Genomic DNA, 20,784 nt, shown 5'->3' with positions numbered 1-20,784 from the left:
CATATGGCCGGTCTTATACTTTCTACTGCCTCTGTAATTGATGAATATAGGATTCAACAACAATCACATGCTCAAAGTCTACAGTCTGTTTCCCTGCTCCACAGTGACGTTTACTGCACAATTCTCATAAATAGAGTAGGATAAGGGACATTCTGTCTATAGCCGCTATTGGACAGTACAGTGATAAATCGGTCTTGTAGGAGTTGGTCAACAAAGTTTACACGTAAACATTGCAACCCAATATTTAAATTAATGTGGATGATCTTGAGTCACTCAAAATAATTCAAAAATTTCAACAGGGCCTCTACCCCTTGATGGGGCTTTTCTCAAGCGATGTACGCGCTGTTTTTCAAGATTGAACATCAGATCTAGAATAGATAGACGCACTTCTTTCACGTTTCAAAATTTTCACCACATACTCTTTATGAGTTAATATGGAGCAAGTTTTACAGAATTTGCTTTCTAAAATTCTTTTTAAGCTTCAGCTACATAACCATCACGGCTACAATATATTTTTAGAAAATAGCTTCAGTTATACTTTTCTCACATTCGGTTAAATCACAGGAGACTCAGACTCCTTGTTTATTTGTTTGTTTGTTTGTTTGTTTGTGCATATTTGTTTAGTACGATTATTTCCATACACAATGAAAAACCAATAAAGAGTTGTATTTGTTGTTTGCATTTGTCAACAAAGAACGGTGTTTATTTTTTTTTGTTTTTTGTTTGTTTTGCTTGTTTGTTTACAAATACAATATATAAATGATATTTCAAAAAGTTTCTTACACAATTCCATATATGAAATAAGGCATACCCCCTTTTTCCAAGAGTAGTAAGCGCTCATGTGTGAGTCATTGGAAAGGGTGAGTATTCACAGAGAGTGGTGGACACACATGAGTGCTTACTCCTAATGGCAAAGGTTGGGTATGCGTTACTTCATATTAGGGATTGCATAGGAAACTTTTTACAGTATCATTTATTGACTATATTTGTAAACAAAAAACAAACAAAAAACACAGACACCGTTCTTTGTTTACAAATATGAACAAAAATACAGATCTTCACTTGTTCTTTATTGTATATGGAAATAATCATATGTAAAAAAGTAAACAAACAAGCATAACAAACAAACAATCAAACAAACAATGCTTAATAGCTTTTAGGGCCTAAATTTGTAATATTCATAATGTTAAGTGCACCTGATCACATTTTAATGCACCGTCCATCAATAACGATGCGTGATATCCAAGGCTGGCAATTGCTCCAATGGACACACGTACATACATTATTCACCCTGGTACATCAAAATTGGTGATAAAATTTACCATACCAGGGCAAAGATGTCTTCTTGTAATATTGTATTTCGTGGAATTTATGTAAACAATACTTTGTCATTCATCAAGTAATAACATTTAAGAAAACAACTTAGAATTGACTTAGTGGTTTTTGGTTAAGTTTCTATACACATCATTACCAACATGTATGATGAAACCAGATGTGAACTGAATATGATCACGTGATTTACAACAGGTTCATTACATAGTAGTACGCTTCACAGAACCGTCAGATATCCGTCAGCTCATTATATGTGGCAGGTTTCATCAACTTGAAAATAATACTTTCGGAGTTAAATCACTAATTGCTAAACTTCATTTAATATGCAACCGCTCAATTCTTCATTGGAAAATTAGATATCTATCAGATCAATATCTGTAACACGTTTCATCAAATTTGATGCTGTAATTTCGGAGTAATAGCAGTAATGACAAAGTTCGTTAAATATGCAAATGAACCCATAATTAACTTGACACTGCTTAGTGCTTCACGCGCCAACTAGATATGTATCAGCTCAATATCTGTAGTATGTTTGACCAAATTTGGTGCCATTATTTCAGAGTACATCACTAAAGTATGCAAATGAACCCGCAATTAATTTCACACTACTCAATGCTTCTCAAAACAGTCGGATATCTGTCGGATCAGTATCTGCAGCATATTTCATCAAATTTGGTGCAGTCATACGCAAATGAGCCATTTATTAACTTGACAGTGCCCCAATGCTTCTCAGTACAATTAAATATATATCAGATCAATATTTGCTGTAGGTTTCATCAAATTAAGTGTAGGAATTTCAGAGTTATATCACTAGTTACAAAAGTTCATTAAATATGCAAACGACAAGATAATTGACATGACATGTACACTAACAGTATCATCAAAATGTTCTGAGATGGTTATCTGTTAAAAAACTAATGAAATTTTGCGCAGTATTTATCGATATATGTCAACACTGTCATTACTGTCTCCCCAGTAAACCATTATATGAAAAACATGATGTTTCATAACTTAATAATATGCAAACCACACTGACCAAAATCTTATCAGTTCTTGAAATTAGCATATGCTACCTGTCTGCGTTATTGTGTAAACAGACAGACAGACACAGAGAAAAATTAACACATACACACACGGACAAACAGAAAGACAGACAGACAGACAGACATCGGTATGACATAAACTCACGTGTGTGAACACGTGAGGTAAAATTCTGACCAAAAATTATCAGTTCTTGAAATTAGCATATGCTACCTGTCTGCGTTATTGTGTAAACAGACAGACAGACACAGAGAAACATTAACACATACACACACGGACAAACAGAAAGACAGACAGACAGACAGACATCGGTATGACATAAACTCACGTGTGTGAACACGTGAGGTAAAATTCTGACCCACAGTTCTTGAGATTTTCACCAAGTTTGCACTCTTGCTGCCCATTAGCACACTTTTTGTAAATGATAACTTCATGAGAACAAATTTATAACTGGAATACAAGAATGAGATATTTAACATTTTTCTGGAACAAATATACCAAAAAATAATTATTGCAGTTTCGTCACAAATTGAACAAATGCTGGGATGTTCACATATATGTAAAACTGCTGAGCGAATAGACTTGTGACACTCCGAAACGTCATTGTGAATGTGATTATGGTCAAAATTTTGTTGTTTGCAGTCAGTTCATGGGCATTGCACTTAATAGGTACAAGTACAGTTGTACCAAAAACATACAAACGAACGCATTGAAAATGTGTATGTTTTACCGACCCGACAACTGTAATCGTTCACGGCCAGTCCCAACACGGTGGTGTTTTCATGTCGTCTACTCTGCGCTGCCGAAGATTACGATCTCGGTTGACAGAACCGCTGTATGAAAAGTTTCCTGTTGACGTGTTTAAAGCGCAGTGGTCGTCGCGCTGCGCATCCTCCTGAGGGGGTCCCCCTCTGTTGTAAACAAATCCAAGAACGCCGCACATGTTACGGGTTGACTGTAATGTTTGCGATATTGCCGCTTGTTAAAATGGCGGCTGATCTGTCACAAGCATACCAACTAACCAAATGTAACACGCAATAAAAGGTCAATTAATCTACGTTAAATATCTGCTAAATATTCAACAATAATTGCACGCTGGATTCAGATAACATTTGCTCATGATTTTTTGAATCAGTTGAATGGGGCTCGGCTACTGTTATTGCTAGAGCCATAGAGCTAGACGTACGCATGTACGCATGTATACGCCAACAGACTATCAACGACCGGCTCTAGTTTTCGACATCGCTAGCAAGGACGAGAGTTTCATTTCAAGAGGCCTGACAGGAGTACAAAGACAACAACCCAAACTACAGAAATCTACAGCTCGCAGAGCAATGCCCGCTGCAGCAAGAAGCATCTCTGCATCTGTTCCGTTCCGTGGTCTGTATGAACGTCCGTGTCAAACCGGGTATATGGCGCGCTACACTCGGCTGTGAAGAATCCAACTCAACTACAAAGTTTACCCGTTTTGGGGTGCAAACGAGAATTCCGAGTACAGGTGTCAAGTCAAGCGAAGGACCTTTCATAGGTCTTCTTGTTATGTGGGGTTATCTCTCTTGAAAGAGGATTCAGACCTACCCAGCAATCAGGAGGTACAACAACGAAGTTTGCCCAGCACCGGTAGGCCTGCACAAGCTAGCGGTTGGATCACTGCCATGACCGTGCACAGGACCGGGGCACAGGATCTCTCGATACGTCTATGCACGGTGTAGCCGTGCAATTTTCCTCCAAAATGCCGCGAAAACCCGCTCGTTTTGTCTATTGTTTCCTGTCATTTTACTATTTCTAACCACGTAATACTAGGAGAAGTAAGGCATGGTGATCAACAGTTGGTTGTGGGCCAAGTCGTCGCGGGCCGGTACGTTGTGGGACCGGATTCTCTATATCCGTGTACGTCAACGCGGTGACCGTCTCCCAACAACATCTCCCGTGTCCTGCTCTGGCTTGCCGATCATGGTCTTGAGTGTAGTTTTGTGTTAGGCATTGTGCTTGTTGCTGGTCTACATATATAGGCAATGTTTACAATTTTAGTTATGTATTTTCACTGTACTGTACCATAGCATTGTGTATAACCAGCGTGATCGCGCGCGATCAAACGTTTTTGTTCACTGTGGTCTGCGTGCAGTAAACTCAGCGACATAATGTGCTGAGTGTAGTGTCCCAATGTTCGTAGCTCTACACGAGTTTATAGATAGAAATACACCACTGAAGTTCGTTTCCGATCTTAATATTTTACTATTGCATGATGTTGAGTCTTACAATGGCCTTAACAAAGTGGGGGACTAGCTCCCATCTCACTCCTATTGAAGTTGAGAAGACTTATGTTTACAAAATTTATGTTTATCAACAAAGAAATCACGCACGCGCAGCGCGACGACCACTGCGCTTTAAGTATCTGAGTGGTGAATTATATCGTTTACTGCCATAAATGAGCCTCAAAAATCCAACCGCACTGAAAATACTCGCAACAGACGATGATGTGCACATATTATATTCCCTATTTTTACAGGTCTTTCAGTGAGATTCACAGGTCATGATAGCGTTGATCGTGATTTCGGGTGTGTTACTAAATATAGCTGCACGCGCGCGACATTCGTACAAATAAGCTGAAATTCGGACAAATTTTGTCGTTGTATGCGCGGCTGTTGTTGCCGCTAGTAGTCTCAATCATCAATCATACCAATAAGTGTGATGCTAAATAGCCATTCTAACACTCGCAGGTTTTATTTTCGTCGTTTATGCGGAAAATGCAGACAAATGTTTATTTTTGCATATTAATGAGAGAGAACTGATGTCATTTGCGATCAGCGCTATTGTGCCCGTGGCACCGATGTGGGTTTCGGAGACAAGCAAGATACTAGGGAAAGTAAAACTTTCGTTTACGTTGTCGTGAAAGAAAATTAGTTCTATTTAGGCAAGCCAGTAAGGAAAATATACGAGCAGACGATGAAAATACCTTTGAAATGTTTTATTCGTACAGCAACATAATCACGAACGAGTTACGACGCTAAAGCTTACAGTACTCACTTCATGTTTTCCCTAATCCGCTCACAAATTCCTTTCTAAGATGGTAAATTCGGCATATTTGACGACTGAGGACATGTATAATTCTTGGAGATAAACTGACTGGTACGGCTATTATATCCACTGTGCATTCATAGATGTCGCAGAGCTGCTTGTTTTTTTGCTGATCAGCTGCTGGGTGAGTTTGAAATCGTACGTTGCGGCGTGAGTATTTTGACCCGATTTTGGCCGGCCTCATAACTTTCGCGAAGGGATGAGTGTATGTTTCAAAACACGAAAACACACTCATTTTACACACTCCAGCCTATTTTTTACTTCCACCGCCATTTCAAGCTAAAAATAAATCCTCTTCAAAGTGTGAAAACCTGTGTCGACATCTTAATATTTAAATTGTTCGCTTCAAAAGTGTGCCATAAACCCTCCTTTGAAGTGGAATGGCCCAACAGCGGAATAATATCAAGAAGTGATACGGTTTTATCAGTACAGCGATGAACAAGCAAGGTCGATTTCAGTGGATTTCCTTGCTAATTTCGGAACGTCCTTGTGAAAACAGTCATAACCAAAGCATGCATGTATGATAAAGGGGTTATTACACGAAGTTTGGGCGATACCGCGTCGTATTCTCGTGATGTGTCCGCATTTTGACTCGTTGCTGCGCAACTCGTCAAAATACGGACACATCGCTCGAATACGACGCGGTATCGCCCAAACTTCGTGTAATAACCCCTAATTACAGTTTTTTAGATTTTGATATGGATGGACAGACGGACAGATGTATGGACAGACAGACATATATGCATGCATGCATGCATACGTACATGCATGCATACATACGTACATAGGCCTACGTACGTATGTATGTATGCATGCATGTATGTATGTATGTATGTATGTATGTACGTACGTACGTACGTACGTACGTACATACGTATGTATGTACGTATGTATGTATGTATGTATGCATGCATGCATGCATGTATGTATGTATGTATGTATGTACGTACGTACGTAAGTATGTATGTATGTATGTATGTATGTATGTATGTATGTATGTATGTATGTGGAGGCACCGTGGGACAGTTGTTAGAGTACAGGACTCACTATCGGAGGCTGGTTAGTTCGAGGCCCGGAAGGTCCAGAGTAACGAACTCACTGTTTGGGATGATGAGTTCGAGACTGCCGCACGGTGTTGTGCCCTTGAGCAAGGTACTTTACTTCTCATGGCTCAGTTGGACAGTAGGTTATGGGTACCTCATCCTATAATTAGGCTTTCGCCTTTTGGATGATGGATAAATAAAAAAATACATAGAGACTGACAGACATGGAGATGCCACTGACTTTTCAATTAAGCTCTACAAATTAGTGAAAAATATTACTCTGCACAATTTATGTTTCTCAAAAATTGTCTCTTTTTAATTTAAAATGTGAAATTGTTAAAAATTGTAAGAGTAGCAGATGGTCTTTCACCCCTTATGTTTCTTTTATTTCAATCGCCGTTCTCAAATATCAACTGATTGAGTTTTGTTCCGATTTCAGTAGTACACAGACCACGACCGATTCTTTCATTTAGGAGGCAATTATAGATTCTAGCAAAGCACAGTTACAATGCTCAGTGCAGCCAGCCATAAACTGATGAGGTAGGAAACAGAGTAGTTAAAAGAGCATGCTTGTTGATCGCGGTCTCTGAGATGTCATGACTTGTATTATAAATTCAAAATCAGTAGTTTTCATTTTAAGAGGGCAATTTTAAAATAAATTTCCAGCAGTTAGTCAAAAGATCTTGCTGCAAGAGAGGAACAAAATGTAAAACTTAAGAAAAGCTTACCTTTTCCCTCATCTTTTTTGAAAAAAAACTTTGGATCATCCTGTGTACAGTCGATATCTTTAAAACCGATACCAACCAGCATTTGCTGAAATTCTCCAACACTTCCTTTGAAAGGGTAGTAATCATGTTCATAACCCTGAAATATACAAGTACTGAATATATATATATATTAAGCATACAATCTATTACACACACACACACACACACACACACAACTATATATATTATATACATACATATATATATATATATATATATATATATATATATATATATATATATATATATATATATATATATATATAACAAAATACGTTGACAAGTAGAACCTTTAGGTCGTATTGTGTAAAGGATAACTTGTTTACAGCAACGTTTCGATGTGGCTAGCACACCTTCAGCAGGCTTTTCAGTCCGTTTTAAATTCCTTTCACAAAATACCATTCTTCTGCCAACTTTTTTGGTAAATGCATTTTAAAACATCTTTCTAAACCAACTTAAAGTTACTGGTGGTTAACTTTCTGAGGCACAGCTTACGCTGGTTGAGTATATGCTGCACATTTTATCGTAAATTGTTGTTATTCTCAAATAATATGATATAGGGCCTTGGTGTCGCGCCAGGGCTTAATATTTGATATGTTATTTGTATTGATTCATGATTAGTAACAGTAAAGGATAAAATTAATTGTTACTAGCTATATACGTTTGTACGACAACTATGCTCAGTTTACACTCTGATGAAAACAGTTCACGTACACGATGTCATACCCTGCAGTTATAGATTTTCTGTAATGTGTGAAAATGTTCGTCAAAAATTGGCAATTTTTACCATGATTACTACCTATTGTGTTTAACAAGGAACGTATTGGGCCATCATTATCGTTGCAGTAGTAACTACACAGCCCAACTTCCACTTGCAAGCTGAAACTAAAGCGTTCCGTCTAAAAACTGGCAATGCTTGCAGCTAATTATTGACACAGAGGGCGCTATTCCAAAATTAAATCCCAGCATTCTTTGCGAATGTACTCGTTCAGAAGTACGACAGTTTTCTCTCTTTTCTATATTTTAGGCGTGATCGTAATAATTTATATCAGTGAATTTTACTGAATTGTACGAAAAACCATAAATTTTAAGGCTTTTTTAAATCACCTTGCGCATAAATATCGGGATATTTATGTGAACAGGCTTCATTCATAAACTATACGAAGAAGTCCGCTTCACGCGCGACATCACTGAAATCCTCCATATCTCAATGAACCCAAGAAGAAAGACACCGGGATTCAAATGCCATTACAATTGCAACCGATCAAAACTTGTCCTCTGCTTTAAATCTCTCCTGATTTCGATCGCGCTTGATCGTCGTACGGCACGGCGCTGAGAGTTGTCATGTCAACAGTCGTCGTGCGAGCGACATGCTGTTACGCCACACGCTCACTACCTGTTCGGTAGACCGTGCCGGCGTCGTGCGAACGGCAGAATGTTTGCTAAACCTTGTCGAAACAAAAATACAAGGACATTGGAACATCCTGTGTACAGTCCATATCTTTAAAACCAATACCAGCCAGCACTTTAGGTCACGTTTTAGAAAACTGTTCAAGGGGGAGGGTCACTTTTAATAAACCTATCTTTGGGGAGGATTACTTTTGACAGAAGCTGATTTTATGGCCAAACCTTTGTTGTCTGTGTGATATCTCCTGAATAGGAAATCACCAACAAAATACATTTAACACCTTGAACAGTTAAAACTGATGAAAGATAAGAGACAAAAACATATGCAACAGGTGGAAAAGTGTACATCAATTATCAAATACATAAATGCAATATACATAAATGCAATAAAAGTACATAAATGGAAAGATATTGTTAGTTTTATATTTAAAAATGTGCATAGTTCTCTCATAGACTACAGTGTACAGTGAATCAACATTTTAGTGAAATTCCAAAATCAAATTTCTTGTACAACCAGGGACTTGAAACAACTCTAGTCTAATCAAGAACATTTTCATATCAATAATCACATGTACATAAATGCACAGATTTACCTAGTTTTGAATTGGGAAAAAAAGTTGTTCATAGTTTTATCATAGAGTGTCAGTGATGTCAGTCTGTAGATCGTTACCATTTCCTATTTTGACTTACGTATTAGTATATGGCTGGTGCCACATGAGGGGTAGGATATGGTTACTCTTTTGAAAAACTTCTGTTGTTGTTTTACTGGTGTTCCCTTTATCTTTCCTTCACTACTTTGACTGTATTACATGCACGGATACTTTGTTCATAGTCTGTGCTGTGCTCCGTTTGTCATATACGACATTTTACCCATGATGTTTTTATAACTGATTGATATAATCACCATTAATTTAGTATTCACCACCTATGTTGTCCTGTGCTTTTAAAATAAGTCTCTGATACAAAGACCGATAAAACACGTAGTTTGAAATGAGATGTTACCTTCATGAAGGTTTCCCACTTTGGACTTGTGTAACTGTTGAGAGCTGTTATATTGTCGATCACGTTTGGATAACGTTGTATCATATTCATGAAACACTGACCACCTGGTTTCAAACTCTGGTGTATGCCTTCCACGGCAGTCTTGAAATCCTTCATCCAGTGTAAGCTAAAGTATGCGACAACTTTGTCAAATGAATTTCTATACTCTTCATATGTGGACAGCTTTGTAGCATCGCCAACACTGTAGGTTATGTTCTCAGCTGTGGAGATTTCCTTGGCTTCTTTGATCATCTCTGGGGAGATGTCCAAGGCTGTTTTATGAAAAACACAGATAGATGTACAAAGATATACACACATACACACAAACATATATATATATATATATATATATATATATATATATATATATATATATATATATATATATATATATATTACAAGTACCTTAAATACAAAGTAATAATTTCTGTTACTTAAGTTTCATGCATCCTGCAATCTTCAGAAAGATGAAGTGAAAGGATTCTTAGCCCAACACTCTCGTTTATATGTTTGGGACGTACTGTTCTAATTGTAGGTGGTGTTAAAATTTGATGGATAATATTTGTTTTGGTGGTGACATTTTGAAACCAACTCAGAACTCAGAGCATTTGTTTAACAGCGTAGCTTTTTTCAGCATTGATAATGTGCAACTTTTCTGATATGCAAAGATTGCATCACTTGTTTATGTTAGAGTAGCTTGATGTTTTGTCAATAATTGACCACGAAATGTCAAAGAATTGGTCCTTCCTTTATTTACTTTAAAACAAACTTTGACAGTTCTTTAGTCCGTTTTACTTATCTTTTGGAAGTGCTTGTTTTCCTCTCTGTTGTCTGATTTCTCACGTTTTATTTTTTCCATTCTTTTGTTAGTCTTTTGTCAATATGGAACACTGTGGAAATAAGTCTTCAGACTTTTCTGTGTAATCCATGCACAATTTTGTTCATTTTATGGTGTTTTATGTATCATTTTGTGCAAAATAAATAAATATCGAGGCACGGAGGCGAAAGCAAAGAAATAGGGTCTAGGCTATCTCTTCATTTACTTAAACAAGGGGTGCGAGCTCAGCCGCCTTCCAAGCTCATGCATCCCAATTTCAGAGCCCTAAAATAACACTCTATTTAAGAGCCATCGAGTGAAAAGTAGCATGACGAGACCAATAATAGACATAACTAGATAATTCGGGGTTTACCTGACCTCACATCTCAAAAAATTACTGGAAAAACAGCGATTTTCAAGTCATTGTATGATGATTTTACCTCGTTTGGGTCGCCTGGAGAGGTCCCCGTGTTAATCAGCTTTTGAAATTAGCCAATCGCGTGATCTGTAAAACAAACCTTGGCCAGCTATGGTAACAATGTTCGTCGCAACAAGCATTCGTGTAGGTTTTCATTTCTTCAATACGATATCCCCGTTCAACTTCATTTATCATTTTAATGTAGAGAAGTATTATGTTCACTGGGTTACCGAGGCATATCATGTCATTTTCGATCGAAGTAAGCATTTACGTTGACAATGTAAACCCTCTCTGCAATCGGTCTGTGCATGGAGGTAGGAAGAGGCCAAACTTTGGTCGGGACTTTGAATGGCAAAATGAGAGTGAGAGTAATTCAGTAAAATGACCTATCTTATCTGCCTGAACTCTAATTATTGCGCATTCCCTAACTGCTCATGTGAACAAAACCTCTGGCTCGTACGTATTTCGGCTGATTTTCCATGGAGTATTTAAAACTGTTCACTTCAACTGTAGACTTCGTCCTTACTCTCACGCATGACTTTCATTAGCATACCGATAAAAGTCATTTTAGTGTGAGTACTGTAAAGTTTGCCAAAGGCATATGGATCGGTCACGCGGTTTGACCGCCATAATAGATTTAAAAAAAATACCAATTGTATTGCCATACTGTTGGTGAAATGGTTAGCAGCGTAGGCTATCCATAAATCGTCGACTTTTAGGCCCATGGGCTAACAAAAGCTAGACACTCTCGCCATAGTCCTAGGTCTAAATAGGTGCGACTGTCTCGGTCCTTACACAGGCGGCCCAAAAATTATTACTGAGTTTTTCTCACAGTTTTCTCTATCATTTTCTCTCCTTTCTTCATGCTCTGACTGATCGGAGTAAATAAAATAAATGGTTATATAACCTAACCTAGCCTCTGTGACTCTTTATTTGTTTTACACCCCATTACAAGGACGTATATCTCTCATACACACATGTTGTAATTAATTAGTCAACACAACTAATTATGCTAATCCGTGGACTTATCAGGGATTTTACCGGTTGGTCAACATCGCGAATTTCATTTACATCTCTATCTTTGCAATGTTGACCAACTCTTGATAAGTGCACGGATTAGCATAATTAGTTGTGTTGACTGATTAATTACAAGATGTGTATTATATATGAGAGATAAACGTCCTTGTAACGGGTGAGTTAAGAGGCTAGGTTAGATTATATAACCGTTTATTTTATTTACTCCGATCTGTCAGAGCATGAAGACACAGTCCCTATATCCATAGAGGGACTGTGATGAAGAAAAGGAGAGGAACTGATAGAGAAAACAGTGAGAAAAACTCAACAATAAGCTCATTAATACTGTCTGGGTGGCCTATGTTCCTTAGTGTAGTACTAGTAGTTCAGAATGTGTGTTTGCACAACTCATTATTGTCGGAACACTCTATAAACATTGCAAATACCAGGCCTTGTGAATCAGTATTTATTAGCTCACGTGTGTAAACACGTGGGCTAAAGTCATAGCGATGTCTGTCTGTCTGTCCGTGTGTGTGTGTGTGTGTGTGTGTGTGTGTGTCTGTCTGTCTGTCTGTCTGTCTGTCTGTCTGTCTGTTTACACGATAACTCAAAAACGCCTGAACAGATTCAAGTCAGATTTGGTACACAGGTACCATATGCTACTTGCAAGAAGTGATTAGATTTTGGTTAGTGTGGCTTGCATATTAATGAAGTTATGCAATATCGTTTTTTCCGTACAATGGTTTCCCTATGGAGACAGTAATGACAGTGTACACATATATCAAGAGATACTACACAAAATTTCATGAAACTTTTCACAAACGACAATCTAAGAACATTATGATGATACTGTGAGTGTCATGTCAATTATCTTCTCATTTGCATATTTCATTAACTTTTGTTATTAGTTAGATAACTCTGAAATTCCAGCACCAAACTTGATGATACATGCAACAAATATTGATATGATATAGATCTAATTATACTGAGAAGCATTAGGCAGTGTCAAGTTAATAAATAGCTCATTTGCATATTTTATGAAGGTTTGTAATTAGTCATATAACTCCGATATAACTTCACCAAATGTGATGAAATCTGCTGCAGATACTGATCCGACTGATATCTAACTGTAGTGTGAAGCATTTAGTAGTGTGAAATTAATTAAGGGTTGATTTGCATATTTCATGAACTTTGTAATTAGGTATATAACTCTGAAATTACGGCACCCAAGTCAGTGAAATTTGGTACAGATATTGTTTTGATAAATATCTAATTGTACTGAGAGGCATTTGACAGTGTCAAGTTAACACATAGCTCATTTGCATATTTTATGAAGTTTTGTAATTAGTCATATAACTCCAAAATGACCACACTAAATGTCATGAAATCTGCTGCAGATACTGATCCGACATATATCTAATGGTGGTGTAAAGCATTTAGTTGTGTGGAGTAAATTAAGGGTTCATTTGCACATTTAATTAACTTTGTAGTTAGTGATATTACTCCAAAATTACAGCATTAAATTTAATGAAACTTGCTAAAGATGTTGATCTGATAAATATCCAATTGTACTGAGAAGCATTGAGCAGTGTCAAGTTAATAAATAGCTCATTTGCATATTTCATGAAGTTTTATAATTAGTCATATAACTCCGAAATAACTGCATCAAATGTGATGAAAACTGCTGCATATACTGATCCGACAGATATCTAACTGTGTTGTTAAGGATTTAGTAGTGTTAAGTTAATTAAGGCTTAATTTGCATATTTAATGATCTTTGTAATTAGTGATATTACTAAAAAATTACAGCATTAAATTTGATGAAACTTGCTACAGATGTGGATCTGATAAATATCCAATTTTACTGAGAAGCATTGAGCAGTGTCAATTTAATAAGTAGCTCATTTGCATATTTCATGAAGTTTTGTAATTATTTGAAAGCCATTAAGCATTTTTACTTAAGCCAAATACTTATTTGCATATTTAATAAACTTTCATAATTAGATATATATATCTGAATTGCCATGACCAAAGTTGATGAAACTTGCTGTGTACATTGAAGATTCTATGATATAACATTATTGAAAATCATTAAGCAATTTCACTTCAGCCAATTCCTTATTTACATACTAAATGAACTTCACTAATTAGGGATATATATCTGAATTGACTCGACTGAAGTTGATTAATCTTGCAACATATATTGAAGATACAATAAAACAACATTATTGAAAGTCATTAAACTTTTTTACTTCAGCCAATTCCTAATTTGCATATTTAATGAACTTTCCTAATTAGGGATATTTATCTGTCTTGACTGGACCATCTTCCCCTTCTACTGTCTATGACTAGACCAAAGTTGACGAATTGCTTTTTACATTAAAGATACTATGATACGATATTATTGAAAGTCATTTAACATTTTTACTTCAGCCAATTCCTAATTTGAATATTTAATGAGAACATTTCAGTCGATTCCTAATTTGCATATTTTAATAAATTTTCCTGATTAGGGATATATACTTGGATTTCGAATTAAACTGTGCTGAATATTATTCATTATGTTGATCATAACACTTTCAATGAAGTTGCAAACATGTGGCAAAGGTTCAAATTTACACATAACTGCAATATAATGAAACACGTGAGCATTTTCAGTTCATATCTGGTTATTCATAGCTTTCTCATCGGCTCACATGTGTAGTGTATCAACATTTTTCGTGATATTCAAAATTCAAATTTCTTGTACCCATATGTACTATTAAGCACCCTATTCTTACCGAGTACATTTATATCAATAATCAACCTTTACAAAACCACAGATATTGCTAGTTGTATAGTGGAAAAATGTTTACAGTTTTATCATACTTTACCACGTACATTGAATCAACATTTTTGATGAATCCAAATTTCGAATTTAATTTCGTGTACACACATGTACTTTTTACCTCCACCTCAAGCAAAGTACATTTAGATAAATTTTAAAACATATATGTAAATGTATAGATGTAGCTTGTTTTATAGGGAAAATTGTTAATAGTTTGAATAAATTCCAATGTATTGTGATTTGATATTTTGGGGAGAAGCACTGTATCGGCCACTTCTGTCCTTCTTATAGTTGCGATAGTTGCGCAACAAAGATGACCCCCCCCCCCTTCCGCCTAAAAGGCATGCGTAAAATTTTATGACCGTTCAAAAAGCTTGTGCGAAAATAGCGACCCATCCCCCAAAACACCGGCAGACCCCCTCCCCCTGTAATTCTGTCCAGTCCCTAAGCTGCAAGACTGACGAACGTTCGTATGTTTTCCCACAGTACCTGAAATATTCAATTACGGAAACATTACGAACATTGATAATAGGTCCTTACCAAAATAAGCATTGCCCATTACATAATCATGTAACTTTTTTGGATAACCCGGTCAGCAGTCGAGTAGCTTACTGTGTGACGACATCACGTGTGCAGTGTCATTTACAATTTGAATAGAGGCAATGTGGTGTTGCGGTGATCTCAGTACTTGTGGTAAATCTAACAGGTATAAAGCTTTTGTTTTTTATGGAGATGGTTTGAAAATTTGCGTAAGTTAAGATTATGCTGTGGCATCAATGTAAAATGAATGTCTTAACCAATTAATATTAAATATGGATCTGTATTTCGACAATATTGAAATCCGTTCCCCGTGTTAAATCATATCGCCACAACAATCATTGATTTCTGGATGCGGATGTACGGAACGCGTAAGCCATTCTGAGTTGCATTCTCCCTTCTTCAATTAATCCCTCTAATAACCCCGCTTTACGATATTAACTCGGACGTAAATCCCGGTACTTTGTAGATAAGCTTACATTATTTACCCGGTGTTGACTCTTACCTGTTACTCTTGCAACACGCTTTGACAAAAGTGCTGTCAGACCTCCTACTCCACAGCCAACGTCTAGTAAAATATCTTGCCGATTCAATGGCATTGCCGCGGAAATCTCTTCCATGTACCCCGAGGCAAGTGCACGCGACGTGGGAGCAAACGCCTTCACACGACTGAAACTCATCGTGCCAATTTCTGGTGTACCCCAGGTGTCTTGTATCTCAAATGTCACTGAGAAATATATGAGAAAGAATGCGGAAAAAGTGAACAAGCGGTCTATCTTAATACTTTGTTTGCCCCACTTAGGAGTCAATTTTCATTCATTCACAACTATACTATTCAGTAATTAAATTATGTATCTATCCATTTATTTATATTAAGGTAACTCAGGGTATTAGACTTCTGAACTTATAAAATGAAAAGAAGATCGGAAACATCCACATTAGTCTGGTAGTAGAGAAAGTATTAAAATCACCATTTGCATATCTACTGAACTTGTCTTTAATTACATATCATAAGTCGATGCGCTAGACTTGACCAATCGTCTGAGATATATTGGTCATACTTTTGTTACAGTGGTGTCAAAAGTTTGATATACAGGCATATTTACCTTATATGTCGAAACTGAATGCATCTCATTAGATGAGACTTCTTAGGTGAATTGGTCTTATTCAGATTTAGATATGCTGTAAGTTTCATGAGCGTGATAAGTGATAATTAGCTCATTTGCACGTTTAATAAACTTTTGTAATTAGGCACACCTTGAAGCTTTATTGACTGAATTTGATCGGACTACATAGGTACGTCGTTCATTCTTAGTTTTTAGGTATACCGAAAGTTTAATAAGCATTACATATCAGCAATTTGCATATTTATTGAAGTTTTTTATGAGACCATATCAAAACTGAATGTACTGAATTTTACCAGACTTCCTAAATACATTGATTACACTTAATATTGAGCACCATTACTGACTATAAGCTCTTTTTGGATATTGAATGAACTTCTGCAATAAAGCCATATCTAAAAACTGTAGACATTAAATTTGATCGAACTTCCCAAGTATATTGGCCATACTTGGACTTAGTCATACTGAAGGTTTGTTGAGGATGGTACACCGATCATTAGATGAATTGCATACTTAATGAACTTCTGTAATTAGGTCATGTATCAAAACTGAACGCACTAAATACTTTAAAGTATGTTTAGCCTGCACTCAAGAGTAAACTAGCTGAGCAAACAGCCTCGAATTAAATTTTGCTCAGCTAAATTCTCTCGTGTGCGGCAGGCTTTGGCCTGACTAGTGTTTATGCTGTTACCTTAATGGGCATGACATATTGATTATTAAATCATTTGCATGCCTAAAAAGCTCCAGTAACGTGACAGCTGAATGCACTGAATTGATCGAACTACTGAGGTTCATTGGTCTCTCTGGAGTTTAGTTATACTGGTAGTTTGACTAGGGTGACACAGGACTCATTTCATGACCCCTGTATGACTTCCACCATGTTTGTTGTGGATAGTTCCGATCCGTCATATTGATTTTCAGCGGCACGCAGGGAAACCATGCCGTACAATTGTTGTGTACAAAATAATTGTATCTCCTTGAAGAAGAAAGATCTGCATATCCACAGACTGCTAAGGGACTGGACACAAATTACAGGGGGGTGGGCCGGTGTTTTTTGGGGTTGGGTCGCCATTTTTCGCACAAGCATTTTTGAAGGGTCGTAAAATTTTGTGCAAGCCTATGGGGGAGGATCACTCTTTTTATGCATCAAAGCTGAAATTGCATGTGCTCGTATAAAGAATATGGAATACTGAAAAAAGAAAAAATACCTCCTGGCACTTTCATTTTCTGTCATTTCCATTTTCGGCATGCCCTTCGGGCGCAAGTTTAAGGGTATAATTAACAATGCATTGATGATCCAAGCAGCCACATTGATTTAGGTTGTCATGATTTCTACTTATCCAACTCCTCTATTGTACATATACACTGTCCCCTATAATGACGCTTTCAATAACAATGTGGGAGATCACTTATTTGATATCATTCTCCCATGGACGATACATTGGGTATAGGTCGGTGTCAAATTTCAATGAAGCTGTATGTACATTTGTCATTTTTTGAGGACATTGACAGAATACAAACTATTCAGAATAGTGCAAAATGTCATCAATGACAACTGGAAGCTTCAGGTCGAACAACTTTTGAATAACACTTTAGGATCAGATAACCTATGAGTTATTTGTAGTTTCCTCATAGCCTACAATGTATCATTGTGAATCAACATTTCGGTGAAATTCCAAAATCAAATTTCTTGCACAACCATTGACTTGAAACCACTCTAGTCTAATCATGAACATTAACACTTATAATTAGGTGTACAAAAATGCACAGCTTTACCTAGTTTTGTATTGGAAAAAAAAATATTTATAGTTTCATCATAGGCTGCCATGCATAGTGAATGGACATTTCAGTCAAATTCCAAAATCAAATTTCTTGCACAACCATTGACTTGAAACCACTCTAGTCTAACCATGAACATTAAAATACTAATAATTAGATGTACATAAATGCACAGATTTACCTAGTTTTGTATTGGAAAAAAATATTCATAGTTTCATCATAGGCTGCCATGCATTGTGAATGGACATTTCAGTGAAATTCCAAAATCAAATTTCTTGCACAACCATAGACTTGAAACCACTCTTGTCTAGTCATGAACATTAATACTAATAATTAGGTGTACATAAATGCACAGATTTACCTAGTTTTGTATTGGGAAAAAAATATTCATAGTTTCATCATAGGCTGCCATGCATAGTGAATCGACATTATTGATGAAATCTAAAAATTACATTTTTTGTACATGCATGCACTTTTTACTTGCCAATTCAAGCAAAGTAGTACATTTACATGAATTATCACACACATATGATTTGATATTTGTTGGACAAAGCGTTATAATATATCGGCCGCATTTTACCTTCCTTTTGGGAGTTGACTTCAAAAGTATAGCAAGTCAGAAGGAGGTCTTGAACACATTGCGGGTTTGTTGGGAGGGTCACTTATTTTCATGCACGGATAAGGGGGAGGGTCACAAATTTTTGTGCATAAACTTTTGAAGAGTCACTATTTTTCATGCAGCGGTGTTTCGAAAAACACCGCCCCCCTGTAATTTATGTCCAGTCCCTAAAGCAAAGGAGCTTGTTGACGTAGTCATACAAGGTCATGAAAGTGGCCTTTTTCTGTAATCAGGGTCGTATTTCAAAACTAGGTTAACACCATTTGATCGGCTTTAATATGACATTTATTACACTTATGCTAAACCAAAAGTTTCATGGGCGTTGCACACTTATGATGGCTTCTGGACAATTTGACCTAAAAGCGACTGCATTCCAGTCAAATGCACCCCAATTCAACTCGACCCTGGCTGTGGAAAAGCCGCTATCTCTTAGCGGGGTAGCGTACGTCATCAAAAGGTCAACCCTGCCACGGTATGTGTGTGGACCTACATTCGTAGTACATGTATTAGCCTACGACACAATTGTCTGTAACTGCGCTGCTAGCCTGGGGCACGCCATTTCGGGTACAAAGCGCAATCTATCTTTATTTTAGGATTGACTTACACAAGTTTCACCGAATTTTCATGTCTACATGTATTAAGCCTGTTCGCCTGTGCGATGAAAATCAAGAGTTCTAAGCAGTTGGTTTTTGATTTGCGTTCATCACGTCCCAGAATGTCACTGCTAGTGGACCAGAACCTAAAAAATATACCTTTAGAGTGAAATTGATTAGGAAAAGGGTGCTTTGGCAAAATTAGTTTAGGGTCCAGTTGACTAGGGTGCAGGGTCCAGTTGAACGGGGTCCAGTTGACCAGTTACCCTGAGGCTAGCTCATTTGCATATTTAATAGCATTTGAAATCATATATCAACTCTGAGTGCGATGTTCTTCAGGTGACTACAATGTACTATTAAGTTTTCACTCGTGGGCCATATTAAGTCTTCACGTTCACTTGTAAGTTATAGCATAGCCCCTCGAGAAAACTAGAGCCTACGTCTTGCTGCAGTTTTCTGTCCCGTTTCCTCGATGGTTTGTGGTTATAATCACAACCGATCACGTACGGGCAAATTAAGGCATCGACTGTAGCATTGTACACGGTCTTCTATCCTTTTACCGGTTGTACACTTTGTGTACTCGGTTGTGGCCAACGTGTAAGCTTAAAGTTAACAGTGACTGTGGTGTGCCTTAACGATCAAATCGTCGTCTCTTTCAGTCGGATATTTAACATTAGGCCTAGTTACTAGTTCGACTCGTACAGTTTGAGTTGCTGTGTGACCCTACTCCCTACCGCTTCCTGGAGCGTCTTATTCTGCCTGGCAGCAGATAGCCGTGGGAATAGATGACACTGAAGATCCCGACAAGTGTTTTTAGGTACTCTGGGTCACACAAGTACATGTATTACGCCTACAAGCCCTCCTGCTTCTATGAAAATAAGTTTAGGCTTATACCCACCTTCTGACTTTTCTCTTTTGTGACGTTAACCGTTGCTGACTATATCAGCTGCGTTCTTTACGAAAGCCTTGTGCTATATGACTTCACCTCAAGGTCACATCCTTTTTAAATCACGTGGCATTATTACCATATCAGCTTTACTGGGTCAAATTGGATCGTGTCGAGGTCATTGTTTTCGAACTGTTTGTGTTTTCGCTGTTGTACATACATATACTTAATACTACTATGTCATTCTCCGGGCACCCAGAGGACACATGACCAGGATCAAAGCACCAAATTCCACATAAAATGACGACAATGATCCACTCATTCACTATATCGAAGCACTAACAACGGTAGATCCGATGCGTGGAGTTGCCTTTATTTCCTTTATATATATAATCTTAATCTTAATCTTTATTTCTTATATAGTGCATTACATTAAAAATAATCCCAATGCGCTTTACACT

The 20,784-nt window shown here is 37.2% G+C and overlaps 1 protein-coding gene across 2 annotated transcripts in view; it reads right to left on the bottom strand.

Moving 5' to 3' along the window:
* LOC139131140 (malonyl-[acyl-carrier protein] O-methyltransferase-like) overlaps positions 1–20,474 on the bottom strand; it is a 32,856-nt gene extending 12,382 nt beyond the window's left edge. Inside the window, exons 1-4 of one of the 2 annotated variants that reach the window (XM_070697100.1) lie at positions 20,336–20,474; positions 15,828–16,049; positions 9,671–9,981; positions 7,223–7,358 (exon numbers count right to left, since the gene is read on the bottom strand). In XM_070697100.1, the coding sequence (XP_070553201.1) occupies positions 7,223–7,358; positions 9,671–9,981; positions 15,828–16,002 (622 nt within the window). In that variant the 5' untranslated portion in view covers positions 16,003–16,049; positions 20,336–20,474. The remainder of the gene's footprint in view (positions 1–7,222; positions 7,359–9,670; positions 9,982–15,827; positions 16,050–20,335) is intronic. The other variant, XM_070697102.1, reaches the window with a different exon arrangement.
* Positions 20,475–20,784: the final 310 nt, after the last annotated feature.

Source organism: Ptychodera flava, chromosome 4, assembly GCF_041260155.1.
Source record: "Ptychodera flava strain L36383 chromosome 4, AS_Pfla_20210202, whole genome shotgun sequence".
In the NCBI taxonomy this organism is placed as follows: domain Eukaryota; kingdom Metazoa; phylum Hemichordata; class Enteropneusta; family Ptychoderidae; genus Ptychodera; species Ptychodera flava.
Note: the sequence above shows the minus strand (reverse complement) of the source record. Positions and strands in the feature narration are given on the sequence as shown.